The sequence below is a fragment of the Trachurus trachurus genome, assembly GCF_905171665.1.
Source record: "Trachurus trachurus genome assembly, chromosome: 5".
NCBI lineage: Eukaryota > Metazoa > Chordata > Actinopteri > Carangiformes > Carangidae > Trachurus > Trachurus trachurus.
The window spans coordinates 29,737,247-29,759,669 of NC_139896.1; the positions used below are offsets into that span (position 1 = coordinate 29,737,247).

Here is a 22,423-nt window from a genome sequence, read left to right on the forward strand (position 1 = left end):
TAGTACCTCCGCCACGCCACAAGATGGCGCTATACAAATATACATATTTTAAAAATGAGACCAACTCGACAGTTGTTGGTTTGTTTGGTAAATTTATGCCGCGAGATTTCTTTTCCAGCGAACAATCGCCACACAGCAAACACACTGGGAATGTGTCGTTTTTGTGTCGTATTTTAATTGTGTGAGACTTCCCCTGCGTCGTTCCTTTGTGTTTGTGTTGTGAAGTGTCAAGTCGCTGTTGCTCCAGTGGTTTGTTCAGGTTTCCACGTAAAAAATGTCAGTGGACAACGAGGAAACGCTTCAGGTAAGAACAGTTTTAGACACACAGGGTGGTGTTAACTAGCTAGGTTTTAACTTGAAGTTGTGGAGACTCGTGGTGGGACGCTCATAATGTGCTGATTTTGTACAGTAACTTACTTCAAATATTGATGAAGTTCTCATTGTGGTCTGTGTAAAAGAGCAGTGTCTACCCAGAATCAACTCACCATCAACCCACATTAGTTTGCTATGACACTGCTGCCTGTGGTGGAAAAAGTATTTGTTACAGTGTATTACAGTTATTTTGTGTAGTTCTTCAGATTATAAATATGTGTAATGTGTATAAATGTGTTGGGAATGTCAGAACATGGCTTATTTTGCAATATCTTCCACAAAAACTAAATAAACAAATCACAAACAAAAAAGAAAAGGGGGGAATAAAAGTAGCACCATTTAGTTTTTGTTTTGTTTTTACTACAGTCAACCCCACTTAGTAAAATGAATCTAATAACCAACGGGTCCCTGATCATGCATCTATAAAAGTCCCGCACTCCTCATGCACATGGGACCCCAGACTGTTAGAAAATCATTTCATTGTCATTTTTTGACCAGTTTCAGTCATAGTGTCTGTGATAGTTTCTGTAAACCATACATGCATGGGCTCACATCTCATTAAATTATTCAATTAAATATACAACTTGTATAATACTACATGTGTTTATGTACAGTAAAATGTAAAATAAATTAGGCTTTTTTTCAATGTTTGACTGCTGTTAAAGTGAAAGTTATTGAATTGCTTTTAATCGCGTGGAATCAGATTTGGTGAACACTGTGGAAACCCTGAAAATGTCTGTTACATCATCCTTGTGTGCATTTTTAATGTGTAATTTCAGAGGTTGAAGGCAGCAGTGCACTACACCGTGGGTCGCGTCTGTCAGCAGACGGGAGAGGAACACCGGAGAGAGTTCAGCCCTCAAGTCATAGCAGCGATCACTGAGACAACATTCAGACAATGTGGTGAGTGTGTGGGCTGCCCTTCATCAGGTGTCATCCTGCCCTAGAGGGAAATTATTTTAAAACTCACTAAATGAGTTTTGATACATACAATTTTTACAATTTTATTAAAAGAGAATCTTTGATAATAGTTTTACAAATTGAGGGACTCAATTATTTCTATTAACCAAAGAGTGTATAATATTACTTGTTAGGGCCCTTTTACTTTATACCCATGACCCCCGACTTGATAGTTTGGAGTTGGTTCTCTAATAAATGGCAGCTCCATCCAGTCCAAATGAATGGCTAAGTACTTAATGATACAAGTGTTAGAAAATGTTTATAAAGCCATTAATGACAGGTTATAAAGCAACCAGCAGTTTCAGTCACTAGAGTCAAAAAAGTTTTCAGTGTATTGTTTACATTTGTAAGAGACAGACTAATGACATGTAACACCTTTAAAATTAAAATCAATTAATAGGTTTTTTTTTTTTTTTTTTTGGAACAGTGTTTCTTCATTGTAATTTTGGTGGTCACAGTGTTGTCACATGAATTGAATCATTTCCTGTTAACACAGTTCTCTATCAGCATGCAACATAACAAAAATTTTGATCATGATATTTGATCAATCACAAATCAGTATCTGATTGTTGGCATTCACTTTTTTTCCCAGATGTATTTGCTAAAGACCTGGAGGCCTTTTCAAGGTGAATTTTTTTTTCTCCCTCATATACATATCAACAGTGCTGACCTACAAGTTGAAATATCTGGTTAGGTCTTTTGTCCCTTTGTGTAACGCCATCCAAGTAAAACTGGTGTCATCTCATAACTTTTTCAGGCATGCTAAAAGAAGCACAGTGACTGCAGAGGATGTGAAGCTGGCAGCCCGTCGCAGCAATGCGTTGGTGAGTTATTCCCACTGAACTGTCACAGGGGAAGTATACACCACTTAAATTGTGTGTGCTCTTTACATGTGCTAACCAAGTCAGAATGTTGGATGCTCAATAACAGTGCAGTAGTGCAGTTTCTTCTATGCAATGCAGTGTAACTGTGTAGTGTATATATTCTACAGCAGACAGCAAACTGAATGTTTAATTTGCCTTTATTCATTTCAGTACATCCACATACAAAATAAAAGTGAAGAACTGAACCAGGAGCAGGAATTGAAAAAGAAGAATACTGCAAAGAGGAAGAGCAGAGACACTGAGGAGGAAAGCAGAGAATAAGGACAAGACACAGGCAGGCCTGCAGTGTCTCACTTGTGCCCAACATTCAAATAAACATGAAGACTGACTAATACATCACAGTACGTTCAGTTCATCAAAAGTGCCACAGTCATTCTTCTATGGTTGTAATTTGAATATTTTACAGTACATCTCTGTACACTTTCTAAACATTTAGACTTAACTTGAGACTTTTGTTTTTGAGACTGATGAAAATGACCAATGCCAAACAACTGATCTAACAGTTTTGAGCATGGCCCAAGTGGAACATACTACAGACTGTAAAGTTTACTTAATAATCTTGGATTAAAAATGATTTACTTGTTTACCTAAAAATGTTATCAATGTGTCGTCTTGCACTTAAGGACAGCGTGACACAGTCAAGACTATCAGGCAATTCTCCATAACGTACAAGGCCATCTACAAATCCCCATCACCAAGTACAAGGTTCAGCTATGAGTCACTACTTCTTACAGCCAAATTAGGGACAAATATCACTTGGAGAGGTGATGCTACTTCTGAGTTAATCTACTGTGGTTAAAAAGAAGACAAACACCCCTTGATCCCAAAGAAGATCCCCTCTAACCCTAAATATAGCTGTGAATAATGTAGAAGAATATTCACTCTGCCAAGCCATTGAAAGCAGCAAAAAGACAGGTACTACCCCATGTCATGTCTGAGAAGGCCACACACTGAAAGTGTTGGAACTTCCGTCTTCGTCCTTCAGTACAGACTTCAGTCAGGGTTCAAACGGAGACCTCGACCAGCAGAGCCCAAGGTCCCTAGATATGTGAATCGAATTAGATTTGTTTTTTTATTTGACAAATTGACTCAAGTAATATCAACTAAGCATCTATTCAAATGAACTTTATTAGAGAACTCCCTTCATTTGACATGTTTTTAAACACCCCACAAACAACAAGAGCTACTGGGAACCATTGGACACACCACTCCACGTTCTCACACTATCACTCGCGTCCCCCAGAGTCTTCAGCAGGTGTCATCCACATCAAGTACACACTTACAGATCAGTTCGGTAACATGAAAGCACACACCATACAGCATTCAAATCAGATAATATAAGCAATACAAATATTCATCACAACATTCCACTACATTTTGATATTTCTGCACTTGATCGACATACTTAAGAATAAGGAAAAACTTGCAAAGATTAAAAAAAAAATCTTGAAGTACTAATTAAAGAATGTCCATGTTAGGGGAGGCGCTCGTAGCATCTGCAGCTTCCACTCACACACTCAAAAAGCAGTCAAATTGGGCTCTTTCACCGCACAACCAGTCCGTTTCACGCGTCTCTCCGTTCGCTCACTCATCGCTTCACTCTTCGCCACAAGCCATCCTCAATCGCACTCATCAGTTCTTAAAATGTCAGTTGCGCAGTTCTTTCCATTTAAAAGTGGATAAAAGTGAAAACACCCACCGTCTCTTAGAACATGCGGAGTGAAGCCGTTCTTTGATGGCATAGCATTTACAGGTGGGAAGAGGGAGAATGATACCGATATCACCCCAAGAATGCTGCCAAAGAGGAGCTTCCTCACAGGAAAATGGAAGAGAGGTGAACTGCAGAAGAGATTTCAATGAAGGCTTTTCCACAGAACTTGACTGCAAATAAAGTTGCACTTAAAACATTTAGGTTTCAACCAGATTCTTCTCAATGCAAGATTGCCTTTTAGGTCGATGACAAAGCCGGATAATGGTGACTCACAAACATTCATGCATTTTTCAAAATGGTTATATCACATTTCACAATACATGCATTAGAGAATCCAGTTGAAATGGATACAAACAAATGAGACATCAAAAATAGCACTTTAGTCGGACATCCTGGTAAACAACTCACTTCAACACTTTCTAAATTAGATCTTTAGCATTTTTTCCGAATGTACAAAACATCTTCCACAAAAAGTGTTAAGTTTTCAGATACGCATCAACACCAGAAATAAATTTTGAAAAGACTCATCTTTCTCACAATACTTACCATACAAACACTTAACTTACATACCCCACCCAGATGACTTTGACTCCATACTGGAACCAAAACCTGAGCTAAACCCACTACCACTGGTTGTAGAGTTTGACCCTGTTCCCCAGCCGAGACTGGCCGAGCTGGTGCCGTAGTTGCTGTTGCCTGTACTGAAAGACTGACTCTGGTCCCTACTGGAGCTTGTTCCACTGGACGTGCTGCCTGAGGTCGATGTTTGCTGCTGGCTAGCCAGCATACCCATCATCCCCCAACTACTCTGCAGGGCAGCCTGAGCAGCAGCCATCATGGCAGGGTTCAGACTGAAGGAGCCAAAATTTGCCAGACTACTGTTAGTGCTGCTCCCTAACCCACTACGGCTGCTACCAAATGCTTGCGCTCCAAAACCATTTCCAAACCGTGTTGTGCGGTCAAACTGCCTATTGCCGTGTTTGGGTTCAGCATTTGAGATGTGAACGCTGACACCTTTGATTATTAAGTCCTCTCCGCAGAGAGACTGGGCCACCTGTGAGAAAAAAGACATGTATCAGATCATGTGGAGATGGGTACCGCCACGGCAAGAGGCCACTTTCTACTACACGCTCTACCATACCTGATCGTCCGCAAATGTGACAAAGGCAAAAGCTCGGAATGGCTTGGGAATGAAGACGTCTGTGACTTCTCCATACTGCATAAAAAACTGCCTTAGGTCATCTGTGGTCATGTCTTCTGTGCAACGGCCTACAAACACTTTGCGGCTCCTCAGGGGCTCGTCCGGGCCCTGCTGTGAAGAAGAGATGGAAAAAAACAACAATAACTGGTTATACTGTGCTAAAGACAACATTAACTCGGTGTACATTCCCATGAGTGTGGGTATCTGCATGGACATTACCATATCTACCTTCGAGTTAGGGAGCTTGCAGTCGCACCATCTCCCGTCGATCATGTGGCGCTGGGAGATCACCTTTTCTTGAGCCTCGTATTCAGTGAACCTCACAAAACCAAAGCCTTTAGAGTTTCCAGTCTTGGCGTCTCGTTTCACCTGAAGAATAAATAAATACACAAACAGCATCATTCGTTACTACATGCCACCCAGACAAATGGATAATATATGCAGGCAATATTTGAGATGTTATACCTGAACCATGATGACTTCTCCAAATGTACTGAAGTAATCCTTTAGGTCCTGCTCAGTTGTTTTCCAAGGTAGACCCAGTACAATCAGGTCAGATGTCTTCATATCGCCCCTCTTCATTTTTACAGCAGAGGAGGCATCTATTTCCTCCATTTTCCTTTTATTGTCTACATGATCAACAGAGAGAAATTAATTTATAGATTTTAACCTTTCCCCTTAGCGCTTTGACCAGATTACAGAGGCTGTAGCTGGCAGTGCTAATTAATCGTCTGACTTTGTTAAGTGTTCAGTAATGTTCTGAATAACATAATTTAATACACTTCAGCTATACCAACAACTACTGTCCTGTTCAATTACCAGGAAGCTAAATCCAAACATCTCAGTAAGTTTCAACTAAACATAACCTCTGTGAAGGTAGTGTTTATGGCATATCTCTAGGTTTCAGCAAGTTAAATTTAAAACATTTTTTTTGACAAATGCATTTTTATAGCCATTTCTTAAACTTAAAAGTACATAGGATATGAAAGAACACTAGTAGAGGTTATTGAGGCCTTGATTTTAATGCATGAATTTAAATATATATATTTTTTAATTATATCATGTGGCAGTACTTCACCTTCGTATGCACTATTTATTTGTAATGATATAATTAATGAATCAGATCTGGGTACGCAGTAAAATGTTAATAGTATCGAGATCCGTGTGTTTTTTTTTAACATATGGTCAATCGATACAATCAATAACCTACGCTAGGCTTAGAAAACACTCCAAAGCTCTGTAAGTAAATACAATTTACAAAACCGCATGGACACTAATTCACTGGAGTTCTGCTGTATTTACTTGGTCAAGATGTGGATAGCAGGCACGTTGATCTTGTTTTGTTTCCTACGTGAATGAATTTAGCGCCTCAGAGCGCACTTCTGTGGGCGTGGGCAAACTACGCGTCAAGTCATTCTCTTCTATTTTCAGGATACTGAGGCTACATCATGAATTATAAATAACATTACATCTGACCACCTGTTCGGACAAAGGATCTAGTCGGATTAAATGTCCACAAAGTACCCATATCTACCTTTTGGATAGTTGACGACATAGACGACATTGCCCCATCCGTTCTCCGGTGCGTGCAGGACCCCTTCCACAAGACGCACTCCCCGCATGCACTGAGACACGGGGCTCCTGAACCGCAGGCCGCACGCTCCTGGAAACTGAGCCGCCACAGTGGAGAGCAGGACGGTACCGTCATCCTCGGACGGGATCTCCATGGGTTCTTCATTCTCCTCCTCCGCTACTCGAATGTACACTTCGGCCATTTTCCCAGAAATAAAACTCACTGTTTGATTCAGTGCTGAAGTTAGCCGTTAGCTCGCTACTTGTCCACAATTGCGGCTAACTTTAGCCGATGTTGCTAATAGGACCAAATGAGTCCGGGTAACTGGTTGTTGTTGTTTTAAATGGAGACGTCAGGAGTCGAAGTGCCGTGACAAAACTTCGCGGACATAAATCTAAATTATTTCCTAGATATTGTTTCCCCGGTAGAGTTACCAACGTGCATCGGCCTTACTGTTCCTTTGTTCGCTGGGACGGGGATCTGTGTCGTCAACACGGGACGACGACACTTCAAACGTGATTCTCAACCAAAACTGCGCACAGTCTCGCCCAAAAAACGATTTCTTCAAAATGGCTAGCGCCGACCTAATAAGTTCTACAACTTCAACAAAGCGCTCTACTCGTCCTCAATGCAAAGCTTAGAAAAATGTTTTTCAACACGAGGTGAAAAATGAAAGCGCCTTGCCAGGCCTACAAAGATGGCATTATCTAAGCACGGACGGAACTACGTCATTAGTTTGGACGGGTTCATTTAGTGGCGGTTAATGTGTGCAAGGCGCGACGTAAGAGAAGGAAGAAACCAAATCAGTTTTCTGGGTGAATTTGTAAAATCAACATTGCTATTACATTATGTGTTTATCCCTGTGTGCAATATAACACAACTCGTTTAATTCTAATAAAGAATAATACAATTTGTCTGGCAATCTCCCCCCTGAGGAAGCACGGTCGGTCGGGTTTGGTACATCCACGACAGCAGCTTCCGCGACTTGCTACATCTGTTGGCAAAGATGGGAAGATGGCGGTCCGCGGGAGAGCACTGAATCAATGGAAAATTGTAACGCCGCATCCATAGCCTGTTACGTTTATATTATACATTTTAAGGGTTTACCTCTAATTTCAAACATTATAGGGTCGGAAGGGGACCATCACCGTCAACCGCTGCATCATAGTAGCGGTGCAACTGCCAGGTGCATGTTAATGTTCAATAATTGAATCAACTTATTAGTTGAAAAAAATTACTGTTATTGTTACAGTAACTCGGGTCAGACGCAATGCCACATTTTCACACTACCTCGTTTTACTACATTGTGTCGTTGCAGGACTGGTTCAGTCTATGGGTTTACCTCAATAATACATTACTCACTCAGCCTATATTCAGTCAAGTATTAATACTACAGTTTTCTCAATAGCAACCCTAAACGTTTGAAATATTTGAGACAAATAATCCAATTGTTACAAAAAAAAACACTTACAAGAAGAAACAAAAAATAAAGGCAAAGCTGAGTTAAGTCCAAGAAGTTAAATTGATCCAGTGCTATCCAGGAAGATTAGTTTGTCATCTGAAACCACATTGATGTCCTTTTTGATTAGAGAATTGCAGAAAATATACCTAATCAACACTTGTGAAAGCATATTGTAATGCAAGTGCCATGCCTGCTGCAAGAGATCAACACTACTCATCTATAATTTGGTATATAACCATTTCATACTGTACTGTTGTAAATAGCTAGTTGGTTTCTATTTTTAAATTTGGCCTGTGCCGCTGGCCTCACTTAAAACCTTGTCGTCCTACCTTAACAATACTGAAACAAGTATTTCTGCACAACTATTGATAGTCACTGGTCAAAGATGAGAGGAGTGGAATCTTAATTACACATTAATACGATGAGGGGTATGTTATAAGCTTTACAAAACAGCCAAGCATCCACTGCAGCTTTCGGATTCAACTCAACAACAAAAAGAGATCTCAAACAGCTTTTTATTACATTTTTCAATCAATAACAGTACAATTTAGTACAGTATCTATCTTGCATCCAGCTCACCGTGGAACACCAACAGACTGAAATGAAATACAAAAAGTGAAAAGGTACATAAGGGTGCAGAGCTCTATAATAGTAATGGAAAGAGAAAAGGGAATCCATCTCAGTTGAATTGCATTTTCACTTGTGGCCACACACGAATACATCACATTTATTGTACATCATCGCAGAAAAAAGAAAAGTGAAAATATGTCACAACTTTAACAAAAGTGCTTCTGTATACAGTGAAATGTTGTCATTCAGATGCTCTGATTTTCAATTTAAGACCAAGAAAAAAATGTACAAAAGTTTTAGAATGGACAGTATGTGAGGACATTATTGTTCCATTGAGTGTGAAGATTTGAAGGAGAGAAAAGGACTTCTCAAGGATAGAATTCTCACAATGATTGTTATAATTATTACAAAAATTGGCATCAATAGAACTGGTAAGCATAATTTACACTAAGTATGCAGTCAATGTTAAGTCTTTCTCCATTCTTGCTCACTCTGGTGCATAGCATTACCAGTATTAGTACATGATGTATGCAGAGTTTGAGCCAAAAAAAATTGGCTTCTATTAAGTTCAATCAATAGGTTACTCTCCTTTTCAGAAACAAAAGAAAATCTAGGATTTTTGCACCATTGAAAGCAAGTCTACAGCATGCACATCTAAATTAACTCATGGCAGACAAAATTAAATGTCTTAACTTAAAACATCAGACCATTATTTTCAGACATTGATTTGTACATTTCATTCACAGAGTTGCAACTGCAGTCCCAAGCAAAGGAAGTGTCTATTTAGTCAGGTGAGGTGTTTCACTCAAAGTGGATACTAAACACAATCCCCCATCCATATAATAAAATTCAGCCATGCCCAAATGATCTCAGCACCTACCTTGCTACCCCACCCCTTCCCACCCAAAGGCATGTCCAAGAATTAAGGGGGTTAACTGGATAAGTTACTCGTAATAACTCCTTTTGTACTGGAATGAGCATTCATAATTTATAGCATGTGCTTGGTTAGTTAACATAGTATTAGTTGAGAGGCAAAGCTTCTTCATGTGCAAAAGGCTGTGATGAAACAAAAACAGCTAGTATATAAATACATCATGGACATTTTGAAAGCTGCTCGTGTAATATCCAAGTGATCCAAGCTTTTACTTCTGCATGTTTTCTTTCATCTGTCTTATATGATTTAACTGGATTAGAAAGACAAGCTGTAATTCAAACATATCTAAAACCACTAAAGAAATATGACAAAAAAAAGAAAGCCATCAAGAATAACAAACCATCAGAATAGAATTCTTTAAAAAAAGAAAAAAAAAAAGAAAAAAAAAGTTAAATAATTTGTACAATTACACTCCAACATTTGCTTTCAAAGACGCACACATTTGCATGGGATGATAGTGTTGTTTTCTCTTTCAAGGTAACATAAAATGGTCCAAGAAGGAATGCGCAAGTTTCTGATTTGATACCACAGGAGATCCTTTCTTAACTAGGTGATAAACAATTGTGCTCTTCTTTGTGTAGGAAAGGCATTGGTTTCCCTTCGTTTTTGTGGTGTCCAAGTCAGTTTAAACAGTGTTGAAGAAGATGCTGTGAACATTCTGAAGTTGTAATGGTCTTCCAGTCAACTTTGGAGTTAAAAGAACATCTGGGAAGCAAAGACAAATGAAATTTAGAATTTAACTACTCTAACCTGATCTACAGTTGAGATCATTTTTGTCTCCTGTCAAGTGTAAATTTAAGACCTTGTGGGCAAAGTTCTATCAAAACGCTTTCTGATTACATGGACTGACATAAGAATGCAGAAGGCTGCTTGTGTTCATTCTACACACATATCCGACAAGCTGCAGTGTTTGGCCTTTTGTGAAGCCTGCAAAATGTAATATTTACAATGAGTCCTCACTTCTAGAATTCAGTGTAACAACAACAAAAAAGAGTTAAAACCATGTGTCATTGTCGAATGTTTCTTAATAGGATTCTTAGGGCAGTGGCGTCATTACAGCAACAAACCTCAACTCATTTAAATCTACTATCATCTGAGTTTAGCTTGAAGTGACTGAATGGCTAACAATCAATGCCTTTCTGAAGTGTGCTAAATGGCCGCTGTAATACAGTACGTGTATATTCATCGGATGGGTTTGTTTTCTGTAGGCCTACTGCCTGTATATCCTGTATAGAAAAACATTACGCTTAAACTAATGCTAGAAGTAGTTGAAGTTGCCCTGACGTTTATCGAGTGTACTGTTAAAGTAGGGGCAAGAATGTTTTGTTGATCACGAGAGTCAAAGGAAAATGCAAAGATCCATTCAAGCTAACAGTGCAGACCAGCAAAAGAAACAGAAAGACATTTCACTGAACCCACAACTCTTTTAAAACCTGTAAGGCAACTAAAGTAGCACAATCAGCACATCACCTTCTACTCTAGCCAGGCAAAAGATGAGGCTATGGCAGACGTGCAACTACAGGTTTTTTTTTTTGTTGTTGTTTTTTTTACGAGGAATAGCTTTAAGTACAAATGTAGGAAAATGTGAAACAATATAAAAAAAGAAAAAGAAAAGGAAAAAAAGAAGAACCTTCAGGCTTCAATTCCAGATCTTCAGAAAACTGTCCCAGGATCCCGTTGCAACTGCCATGCCATCATCAGTAACTCCCAGGCAGCTAACGCGGTTGTCATGTCCAGCCAACACACCTGGGAAAAAAGAACCACCATTATTACTTACTCTTCAGGCCTGCAAATAAGTAAATAATCTTTGTTGCTTTCTATGTCAGAGGATTTTTGTCACATGACACAAATGGAGCTGCTGTTTGGCTTCATGGTTCAATTACTAACCAGCACGGTCAGCTTTTAGTGTGTCCCACACGTTACAGTTGAAGTCATCATATCCAGCCAGAAGGAGACGGCCACTCTTTGAGAATGCAACAGAGGTGATGCCACATATGATATTGTCGTGGGAGTAGATCATTAATTCCTGATCAGCACGCAGATCGAACAGCCTGCAGGTGGCATCGTCGGAGCCCGTGGCAAAGGCGTTGCCATTAGGGAAGAACTAAAAATGACAGAAGAGAGATCATTCATTTAAAACAAAGGAACTGCACAAAAATGTGCATTTACAAAAAAAATAGTCATTAAAAAGAATAACATTTCAAGTACAGTCCTGAATTTTGTTAATAACTTACACAGATGGCGTTGATGTCGGACTCATGGCCGGTAAATGTCTGTCTGCACATGCCCTCTCGAACATCCCAGAGTTTAGCAGAGGCATCACAAGCACCAGAGACAAATAACCGAGAGTCGGGGGCCAACGACAGGCTCATGACATCGCCTGTGTGCCCAGCAAATGTGGTCGTCTGCTGGCCAGTCTCAATGTCCCAAAGTGCACTGTAAAATGAAATGTAATTAAAACATCTGTCTGGCATATTACCAACTTCCTCACTTTGGCACAAAAATGTTGATTAAATAACCAACACAGCAAAGCAACTAAACATTAGCTATTCTTTTCCTTACCAAGTGGTATCTCCAGAGCTTGTAACAATCTGGTTGTCATCGAGGAAGCGACAACAGGACAGGTATCCTGATATTCAAAGAAACAACAGATACGTTTGTTAATATGCAACTTTGTATCAGACATTTACTACTCAAACAAGTTAATACTAGTAACTGACGTATTTAACTGCAATTTGGGCAGTGCAAGTTATGTAGTTTTAAGTATTGCTCTCTGTCTTAACTTCATTTACTTTTGGCATCAACAAATGAGAGATTAGGTTTTAAAAAGGTCAAATATCATTATTTAACTACATATAGAGGGTGCTTATAAAGACATTCGGAAATTAGGTTTAACCAATGACCCACTCATTCTATTTGTGAATTTTAAGTGTTCATTTGTGACATATAGCACGCCTGCATGTTGAACTGAAACTCTAGTTTTGCAATCCATATTAGCCACATGTAAAGTGACAACCAAACCCAATCAAACGTGCTTAAAAAACAATGTCAACACAGTGTGTACATCATTTACCTGTATGTCCTGCAAGCTCACGGCTCACACGTACATTCCCCTCACGGGTTTTCAGGTTGTAAATGGAACAGATGTTGTCTAAGCCACCACAGGCCACATAATTTCCTGAAGGTGCATACGCGCAAGTCATGACCCAGGAAGATCGAAGAGGAATGGCATGAACCTGTGTAGGAAAGGTGACAACACAAACACATTTGTTAACTCACTTTTTTTTCCAAGCAAAACATAGAAATTTTACATCTATCTTTCTCTCTATCCATCATATAAATTAGAAAAGGTTTAACTAAATTCTATTGATAGACATGTGATTTCGACACCCACAAGCTCAAAATCAGAGTGACGTCCAGGCCAAGTTACAAAGTGACGCGCCCATGACTAAAGTAACAAGAGCAAGTCAACTGAGAGCAGAGTCTACAGTGTGCTCCTTAGGCACTGGACAACATTGTGTGGAATCATTATGCCCATATCATTTCCATTTTGATTGAAACATGATAGTATGCATCAGTCAATATGCTGCTACTTACTGCTACTGATAGACAGCATAAGATGGCAGCTTCATTTAACAAAGGCTAAAACTAATAGTGTTTCTATTTGTGAGCCCCTATGCGCATTAAGGTATCCCATATACATTTCTGACCTCAATCTGGCCTGCAATCTTCTCAGTAGGTCTACAGATAGATTGGAAGAATGACCCTTTAATCTTTTAATTGGACTTACTGTCAGCTGTATCATTCAATGTAAATGTTTCTTTGTGTCACCACATAAAAAGTCTTCCATATTCTAACACCTAACAGCACAATTCACCATTTATAATTTTCTGCCTGTGATGAGGAGTTCAAATTACTTTACTAGACAAACTGCGCTCCACTTCCACCCACCCCCCACCAACTACACACCAAACACATCGGGCCCAAGGCCACAAATGCCTCTCTCTCAGCTGATATGCAGCCCTTTTGAATGTATTCCAAATGAAAGCAGCATGGACGGAGCTAGTTAGTTTCTTGTTCTAATTCTAATACAACTGTATGACTTCCACAAGAATAGGCACAAGTCTTAAAATATAAAGCAGCAGACAAATATGGAACTCTTAGAAGGTGTTACTGATGCAAGGCACAAGAAACGAAGTACACATCATTCATTTCTATCTTGGTCAAACTTTTTTCCTTTCAACCATAAGTACATAAAGCAGCTTCTAAAAAAGACAACTTACCTTATTCGTTGTATAGCTGTCCCAAATAATGAGTTTGCCATCTTGAGAGGCACTGACCAAGAGCCTACAAAAATAACAACAGCAATATAAACACCGCCACAACAATCGCAGTTGTCACACTAAATCTATTTTTATCTCTAATCATAAGCCAAAATCTGAGGAGGAAGGAATGCAGGCTAAAGATGCTCCTCAAACTGCTCCATAAAAATCATGACGCAGTATGACTTATCCATGTTAACAACTAACTTTTTCAAAATTCGACATCAAGCAAGAACAAAATGCAACTTCAATTCAAACCATAATCCATTCAGTTTACCTGGAATCTGTTCCCCAATGCATGGCATAGATTTTAGCCAAATGACCCCGCAGCGTTCGTCTTGTACGCATCTGGATTCGTCCAACGGGGTCAATATTAGCTGTAATCTGGAAAGATATGAATTTAAAAAATTAAGCATTCTAGTGACTTTCAGACCAAATGCTTATTAACCTAAGAGAAAGATTCTCATGTTACCTGTGATAGTGTGGCATCTGCGCATGCTTTCCTGGCATCCTAAAAGGAAGAAAAGTCAGATCTGTGTTACAAGTGTTTAATTTTCAGATATGTAAGTACTTCACTTGTAAATGGTATTTTTAATTACTGGTAGCATGGCACATAGGAGAATTGTTACTCACTCTGATCTGATTTTTGAGCTGCTCTGCCTCTTGGCGTAACTGGTCCAGTTCACTCATTTTAGCCTGCTTTTTCAATTACCTTACTCCAGCTACGGGGGCACTTGTTGATCTAAAAAAGAATGAAAAGAAGCACTTAAATTAATCACAGATCATTTTCAATTTAAAATCAAGGTCATATTTTTAATGAAATGCAATATAGATCTGAACCCATCTTAGACAACAGATTTTTCCATTGACTTAGCCATTTACCTACGATATGCAGTCTGTGGTTCAACCTTACTTTCCCACCTCAATGTCACTAACATAATCCTGACACACAATTTAGATTGCCAGACAAATCCTGTTAAGGCATGACTTTCCAATGATCCGAAAAGCGGTCATTATCCTGTTGACCTCAATCCCAGGGATAGTCAGAATTTTAGCCAAGTGATCAATAAGCCACTTATATTAATACAGAGCCTTAAACACACTCAAAGTTCATCTAACAAAATATGCTGAATAAATAAGTGATAAAGGTAGAATGTTCCCAATGTTAGAAATGCATCTTGAACTACACCAAGGCAATTAATATAGAGAAGCCACCCCCAGCTATGATTACCTGCCCTATGCATGGCAATGACATCATCTGTACTGTGATGTCAGAATAAAAAACAATCGATTACCAACAAGACATCCCAAAACAAACAAAAAAAGCAAATTGATGCAATATTTCAGCCCCTTTATTTAAAACAACACAAAATCTATGTTTTTGGAAAAGTATCAATGCAACAATACAGTGGTGTCCATGAATGGCTTCAGTAGTTGTCAACATAGTCATTGTTAGTTTACCGACTCCTGTTATCCTTAAAAATGGATCCTGTGTCAGATCTATCCCATTAATAATTCAAGTGCATTGAACAGGAACACATTAGCAAATAAATGTCTATTCATGCCCTGAATGTGTGTGTGTGTCTTTATAATGGTACACATTTTTGTGGTAAACCACAGTCATTTCTAACTACTGGCGCCTGATTAAAATTGAGCAGTAAAGCACAATTTAGACCCTAAACAACATCTATTAGAATTTTCTACGGATTACGAGTTACATTAAGACCCTTATTGAATCAACTCAAAACTTGACAGTGGAAGGGTGAAGCTCAGGGACCACATTCTTAAATAGTGCCATGCATCACATGCTATGTGTATACTCATGTCTATGCAAGCTGTCTCCTATGAGACCCTTGTTAAAAAATTTTAAAAAACACAAGACGATAAATCTTTGCTACAACAAAACTACAACATAATACTGTAAAAGCTCTTGGCAGACCGAGCTCTTAAAGGAAACTTCTAATTTAATGCAGATTTAAAATTGTTTGTAAATTGTACCATTCAGTTTTAACAACCTCGCCTTCCCAGTCTTACCTGGTGCGTTTCAGTCAGTAAGCCTATGTCACAGGAGGTTTCAGGACAAGACTGAAACTCTTCTCTACCTGACTACGTTGTCCTTAAGGTCCTCTGACTGGTTGACCTTTTTAACGCAGGTTATCCTCTTACACCCATTAATCTAATAATAAACGTGTCATGGAATGTAATTATCAACAACATACAGCAGAAAGCCATTCTCACCTTGAAACCTCTGAAAATATACTTCACAATTTTTTAATATTATCAAAAGCTAAACTGTGATTTAATAGTAAAATATATTCAATTGTTGTTGTGATTGATGAAATGCAGGGCTTTTGATTTAAACCTCACAGATTTATGTCACCTCTTAGTGGTGAATTTATAAAATGTATAAAATGCTCTACGGTGACATGAAGGTAATACTTTGTAATACTCTTAATCAAATTACAACATGATGCAACCAACTTGGATTTTTTTTTTACTTCTCCTAGCCGAACTCTAAAACTGTAATGATAAATCAAAAAGGTGCAGTGAGTTTAAATGTGTAAGCTTTAAATATTCAAAATTCTGAAATATCATTTCCCATTGACCTCTGTGGATGCTTACAGTTAAGGAGTTCCTCTCCCTCATCACTTCTCCTTTCCAAGCGCCTGATCAGGGTCAGCTGACTGCATGATAAACAATGAGCAGTGGCAAACAGCCTGGAGTTGTAGCTCACTGGCTGTTCTCAGGTCCCTTAAGTGCAGTCTGTTCCTGCTACTTTCAAAAGGTGGCTTCTAGACTTTCAGTCAAAATCCAAAGAACTGTATCTTTCTCCGCACTAGTTAAGGATACATATGTTCTCAAAAGAACAAGTTGGCTCTGATCTGCGCTGTTAAACAATGATAAATGCAGTGTTTCACGGCTAAAGCTGGATCATAGAAAAAGCCATAACCAGCAATATCACTGAGCAACTCCATAATCCTAAAAGCTAAAATCCTCAGTCAATGAGTCTCTAATCCTATCCATGTCCACTAACATAAACAGCTGGCAAAGCCATCCCCAGCATTAGAAATGTGTTTTCCCAATCATAAAAGGATGAGTTTAATCTTATTTCTTTTACACACAACATGCTTAGAGCAAGTGCCTGGATTTCCACATCGGCAGTGAAATCCCAAGCTTGATACGGCGCTCTTGTCTAGTGTGACCAGCAACTAGGATGAAGCTGTAAAGTACATAAAATATATATAAAATCATTGAATCATTCCTAACATACGTTTCCTTGTGATTTGTCTGCACAGGTTTACACAAACACTATGTGGTGTACTAATATTTGACTTAGCGGCTGTGTGCGTTACTGTGATTTGCCTTCAACAGTAGGATGGTTTGCATTGCATTTGAATAGCAGGCAGATAGATGTTTTTAGTCAGGCTGTGGCTGCAATTTGTTTATTAGGTTCGTCTACAGAGGTTACATACATTTAGAGAAATTTCATTCCAATTCAGCCCCATGATGAAGCAAAATAGTATGGGTTTGAAGTATTGGTATCTGACAAAGTGTAATCTAATTTGTATATTTACTGAACGCTGCAGTGTGTAACGATAATATGACTTGCACTGATAGAAATCTGAGAAGATGCAGCTAAACGCCATCTTGCAGACTGCTGTCCGCTAGTTAGCTTGCTAGCAGGCTTGATAGTGTAGGCCTACAGGCAGGGCAGAGCTAGTACTCAAGAAAGCAGAGTACTCAGTCACCGCGTTAGCAACAAAATTCACTAGTGATTTAACAATAATCAAACGAACAACTAAACTGATCCAATTGAAGAACCGCTGAATTTCTTGACACATCGACTTAATAGTTGTCTACATCCTTATAAAATAACGTAACCACAGCTACTTTTGGGGTAGACTCTGCTGCTCTTCCGCAATTACATGGGAGTGCTGCTATGTAGTTAGCTTTTAAGCCAACAGTGGTTAAACCTGGAACCTCGCTGGCGGCTCGGCATCCAGAAATCCACTTACTTACATACTAACAATCTCATTAAACCCGACGGTGACTAACTGATTTGATTACGGTGTATCAGTATATTTATCAGACTGCCCGGTCCTTCAGTGGACCGGAGCCTGTAAAATCTGCAAGGTCGGGCGGCGATGGCCTGTTTGACTTCAGTTAAGCAACAAATGCAATAGATGCGGGTAATTTTTTCACAAGGCAGATGATCATCCATCATCCGTCGCTAACTTACATACCTGACAATTAGTCCGCTGATAATAAATAACTAACCTTACTAACCCAAGTTGAAGTCGGCTGCACCGGCGCGGCCGTTTCGTTGCAGGAAGGCAGCAATATGCTAACTTATTAGTTCGGCTTGTAAAAAAAAAAAAAAAAAAAAAAAAAAAAAGGGTGTCAACGCGGCTACAATAACTCGCGCAAATAAAGTGCATCTGTTACGTGTATATTTATATCATGTGCAATGTTGAAGTTCACTAGGGGTGTTGGATGCTCTACTGTTGCCAATAACCAATATTTGCTGTTAATTTGTTTACGGGACGTTTATTGTTCCAGCCCAACCCAGTGTGTCATCATCAACTGACAGCAACATTTTTAAATGTAAGATTTCGAGTAGGCCAACAAAGCCACTCGACACTAACTACCAAGCTCCGGGGGTTTACATTTTCATCACAGTCAGCCTAAGCAGTAATTAACTATCCACGACTTTACACACTGTATTTTAGGCCGTGGAGCACCTCCGCTGGGCCATCCCTGGCACCAAGCCTCCCTGGCCAATATTAACGTTACTTCTCCGCCAGGCAGAAGCTCTGCTAGCACTAACAGTAGTTAACCCAACTCAATCGACTGGATGTTACGTTATATGCGAGTTATGAGTACATAAGTTTTGTAGTAATCTGATTATCAAACGCAAACAGTGAGCGACACGGGCCACTGCTGCAGTTGTTCTTGTGCGTTAGCTGCTTGTATTTGCTTATCATAAAACAGGCAAGTTAACGTTAGCTCACCGCTGCTAACTAAACGGCCAGGAAGGTAGCCATCGCTCACTACCCCACCCCCGGGCAGTTCGATTCTTCCACAATTCAGCCGCTAATGCTATTAATAGATAATGTGAAAGATATAAAAGTAACGTGGTCGTCGATTTATTTCACCTTACCTTATTCAATTTGCGTTTGTTTTTGCGTTTTGGCATTGACTGGAAAACAAGACGGCGTATATCTCCGATCCACGCATCAACGAGCACCACAGCGCTAGCTTTCTAACTAGCTAGCCAGCTAGCGTTAGTTTTCCGAGGAGCAGCCCTTCCCGAACGCAGGCTACAGCTAGGGAGCTTGACAACCTCCGTCAACCAACCGGAGAGGGAGGGGGAGGTGGTGGTGGTGGAGAGAGAGGGGGGGGGGGTCACACCCACTAGCCTTGTACTGGAGACACTGCCCAGGCGGACAAAAACGCTAATCTTCAAAGTTCCTACAACTCAACGCGACAGTCTATTCTGTCTTTTTCTGTTGTCAAGCTTAACATCTGTCCTTTCCGTAGTGACACTCTCGTGCGGCCATCGAACGCCGAGATGGGCGCGGTAACCCTGCAGTTAGCACCGGGAAACCCCACGCTGCAGCGATCGGAAGAGAATCAACGATAGGTGTTTCATGTACAGTTGGATATGCTCTCGTTATCAGTCACTTTAAACATAGCCCGTTGGCACTATGCATTTGATTTATGGCCATTTAGGACAGGTACGGTAGACTAAATGCTTATTATGGTGTTCGGTGAGCTGCCCCCCTATCGGCAATACAGTCTGAGTGAAAGGCTGAGTCAGTCGGGCCCCAACTCGGCTTCTAAAGTAGGAAGTGGTATACGTTAAGCTATTAATGATTTCAGCAGGGTTCTCTGTTATAGCAGTGGAAACAACACAAAATGTCCATAGCTAATCAGGACAGTGTAAGCCTATTTAGATATTAATGCGTGTTCCCTGTGGGATTTTTTCACAATCACAAATTATTTAGTGTTTCAATCATACAAGCACTGATCTTTTTTCAAAAGCACCACTCCCTTCAGCACCTCACTGGCTCACAGGCTATTAGTAATTTTTGTGGTTCAGTTCCTGTAAGCTGATGCAGTTAGACCGAGTACGATTGAGACATTAGCTTTTCCATTTTTTAATATTGCAAAAAAAAAACAACTATACACTGAAAATAAGTGACTTTTCATATGCTGTTTAATTTATTTCTATACTAAGTTATTATTGATGAATACCATTTATTATTTGTTTATTTTTTCCACAATCAGGTCATAAACATGAGTTGCATTTTTAACATTGTCCCGTCTCAACCATACCCCACGTGTACAGTTGAGACGGTCCTACCATGGTGAGACACCTATGACTGAACATCAATTGTAAATGCAATAAAATTTAAATTTGACAAGATATTTCAATGTAAATTCCTCTTTATTAAAATAAAAAACAATGGAATATTATTGTATTATAAATATTATATCATAATTATATAACATTAAATTATATTATTAATAGTATAACACTGTTCAGGTATCACAAATATTAGGTTGTTTTTTTTTTCATTTTCTTTGTTTTTTTGGTCTTCTTATGACTTATAACATGTTATTGTTAGCCTACACTGCACAACTTAACAGTGATGTGATGTAATAGAATTCTATCAGGGTACATTGTGTCTCAACTGTAGCCTACCTCGCTGACCACTTTGTGTATTCCTCTAGATTGTGCAGTGACCTAACAGGATAGCATGAAATATGTGAGTTTTTAGGGCACAAAATAATGTTTGCAATGATGTAAGTTATGTTTGATTTGTCACAAAAGGATAATAAGCTATTCATTGTGGAAGGGACATGGTAAAGTTAAATTCTTACCTTAGTAAAAAAGACCTTTGCTGATATCTTTGGACTGGAGTCTGGAGATGCTAAAACTCTTCAAATTTCCCACAACCAAAGAGGATGCTAATATGCATGTGCTGACTCTGAGTAAAAATGGTGGCTCAGCCTTGCAGCACGGGCAAGATATTAAGTGTGTTTCAACTGTCTCAACTATACTCACTCACTCCACCCCAACCATTCCACTGGCATACCACTTAACAATTAAACATTATCAGTATGCAGTACAGTTACTTATGGCTGTTAAGAAGTTGAATAGATATAGGCCTACTGCAGCCTTTTTGAGTAATTGTCTGAACCAGAAGAACTTCTTACATATAGCCTATTCACACATGTACATCTTGTCACAGGTCAAGTCACAGTTTAATTGTATTTTCTGGAAACATAGGCTATGCCTATCATTAACCACAACCTACTTGTCTCAGCCTTATGCTAAATTTATCCTATTCCCAACCTTAATGACCAAACATCACCCCACTCTTTTCCCACTTGGATAATCTTGGGTCAAATGCTGTTTAGGTGTCATTTGTGATTGAGAAGATGTGGGACTGAGATCATGGAAACAAGCAGTTGGTTAAACAAACCCACCATAAGACTTGATAGTAAGATGTAGAGAAGTAGCTACATGCAGGATATATAATTTTGAGTGTAGCCTAAACATATTTGAATAATAAATGGAAAATCTTTACAATGGCTTGGTGCCAGTCCTCTCATTAGTAGGGCTTGTCAGTGGATTTTTGATAACCATTTGACTCTATGACATGTGAATTAATTTGGTTGCCAACATGCAGAAGCAGGAGGAAAACTATATATTCTTAAGTACACATACTACATATATGATCCAAATTTGCTTTATTTTGTCATGGCTAACTGGTCAGGCAGTACAGTAGGTCATCCTCACTTTCATACTGAACGTTTTTCAGTCATACTATGTCATATTTTTTGATGAAAAAAGTTCAGTTTTGTCATGGCTACACAACAACAACAACAAAAAAGATGAAAAGTATTTCTATTTTTTTTATTGAATAGTTAGTCCTCTGAAAATTAGTTAATGTAAATTAAAATAGTGTAAAATCCAAAGTAAGGTAAAGTAAAAAAAAAAAAAAAGAGAAATTGTAGTTGCACATTATTTTTCCTGTATCTCCCTTCAAACTCTGTGGACTGAGGATCATTTCAGACATATGGCGTACAGAGAGTCATAGCTCTTCCCCTTGCAAACAAATGTGAAATTCTTAATATTCCCATTGCAATGTTGGAAATAACTTCTTGGAGTTAAGTACCTCCTTATTTGGTTGTCTGCTTTCATGAGATACACTGGGGGCTGCACAAACACCTGCTAATGGCTTGCAGTAAGCTAATTGCATCTCCCATAAGTGTTGAGGTCACAGAAAATCTCATTGTTTACATTTCTTCCATCTTGTCTTTATAGGCCCTCCAATTTAGCTAGTTTGAGAATAACAATATGGCATGGTAAATACATTTTATAATTTAATCTTATGATATTATCTAGTTTAGCTACTAAACC

At 39.0% G+C, this 22,423-nt stretch overlaps 3 protein-coding genes across 8 annotated transcripts; 1 reads left to right on the forward strand and 2 right to left on the reverse strand.

The window, feature by feature from the left end:
* Positions 1–61: 61 nt before the first annotated feature.
* cenps (centromere protein S) lies at positions 62–2,477 on the forward strand (the record flags this gene model as incomplete). Its single annotated transcript, XM_083972634.1, has 5 exons — positions 62–304; positions 1,152–1,275; positions 1,925–1,958; positions 2,090–2,156; positions 2,367–2,477. The coding sequence occupies exons 1-5, from the start codon at positions 275–277 to the stop codon at positions 2,475–2,477; spliced, it is 366 nt and encodes a 121-aa protein (XP_083828760.1). The 5' UTR covers positions 62–274.
* tardbpb (TAR DNA binding protein b) lies at positions 2,415–7,406 on the reverse strand. Of its 6 annotated transcripts, none has more exons than XR_014595418.1 (5): positions 6,663–7,406; positions 5,594–5,757; positions 5,069–5,497; positions 3,916–4,981; positions 2,415–3,256 (listed from the first exon to the last, which is right to left on the reverse strand). XR_014595418.1 is itself a non-coding variant. In XM_083972631.1 (5 exons), the coding sequence occupies exons 1-5, from the start codon at positions 6,901–6,903 to the stop codon at positions 4,490–4,492; spliced, it is 1,215 nt and encodes a 404-aa protein (XP_083828757.1). In that variant the 5' UTR covers positions 6,904–7,406; the 3' UTR covers positions 2,415–4,489. The 6 variants fall into 6 exon arrangements, 5 of the variants coding, with proteins under 5 accessions (XP_083828757.1, XP_083828756.1, XP_083828755.1 ...); XM_083972631.1 differs by having other exon boundaries at positions 2,415–4,981; positions 5,069–5,236; positions 5,348–5,497; XM_083972630.1 differs by having other exon boundaries at positions 2,415–4,981; positions 5,069–5,239; positions 5,348–5,497.
* A 1,261-nt stretch (positions 7,407–8,667) lies between these two features.
* gnb1b (guanine nucleotide binding protein (G protein), beta polypeptide 1b) lies at positions 8,668–19,530 on the reverse strand. Its single transcript, XM_083971372.1, has 11 exons — positions 19,151–19,530; positions 14,623–14,731; positions 14,462–14,500; positions 14,267–14,373; positions 13,951–14,014; positions 12,741–12,903; positions 12,230–12,296; positions 11,902–12,103; positions 11,555–11,771; positions 11,298–11,413; positions 8,668–10,372 (listed from the first exon to the last, which is right to left on the reverse strand). Exons 2-10 carry the CDS (start codon positions 14,677–14,679, stop codon positions 11,307–11,309), a joined length of 1,023 nt encoding a protein of 340 aa, XP_083827498.1. The 5' UTR covers positions 14,680–14,731; positions 19,151–19,530; the 3' UTR covers positions 8,668–10,372; positions 11,298–11,306.
* Positions 19,531–22,423: the final 2,893 nt, after the last annotated feature.

Coding starts and splice junctions, on each gene's coding strand:
- tardbpb (XM_083972629.1), bottom strand. CDS start 6,903: ATGGCCGAAGTGTACATTCGAGTAGCGGAGGAGGAGAATGAAGAACCC. Junction 5,758..6,662: donor TGTCGTCAACTATCCAAAAG/GTAGATATGGGT, acceptor TTGATCATGTAG/ACAATAAAAGGAAAATGGAG. Junction 5,498..5,593: donor GAGAAGTCATCATGGTTCAG/GTATAACATCTC, acceptor TTTATTCTTCAG/GTGAAACGAGACGCCAAGAC.
- gnb1b (XM_083971372.1), bottom strand. CDS start 14,679: ATGAGTGAACTGGACCAGTTACGCCAAGAGGCAGAGCAGCTCAAAAAT. Junction 14,501..14,622: donor AGCTCAAAAATCAGATCAGA/GTGAGTAACAAT, acceptor TCTTCCTTTTAG/GATGCCAGGAAAGCATGCGC. Junction 12,297..12,740: donor TGAGCTTGCAGGACATACAG/GTAAATGATGTA, acceptor TTTGAATATCAG/GATACCTGTCCTGTTGTCGC.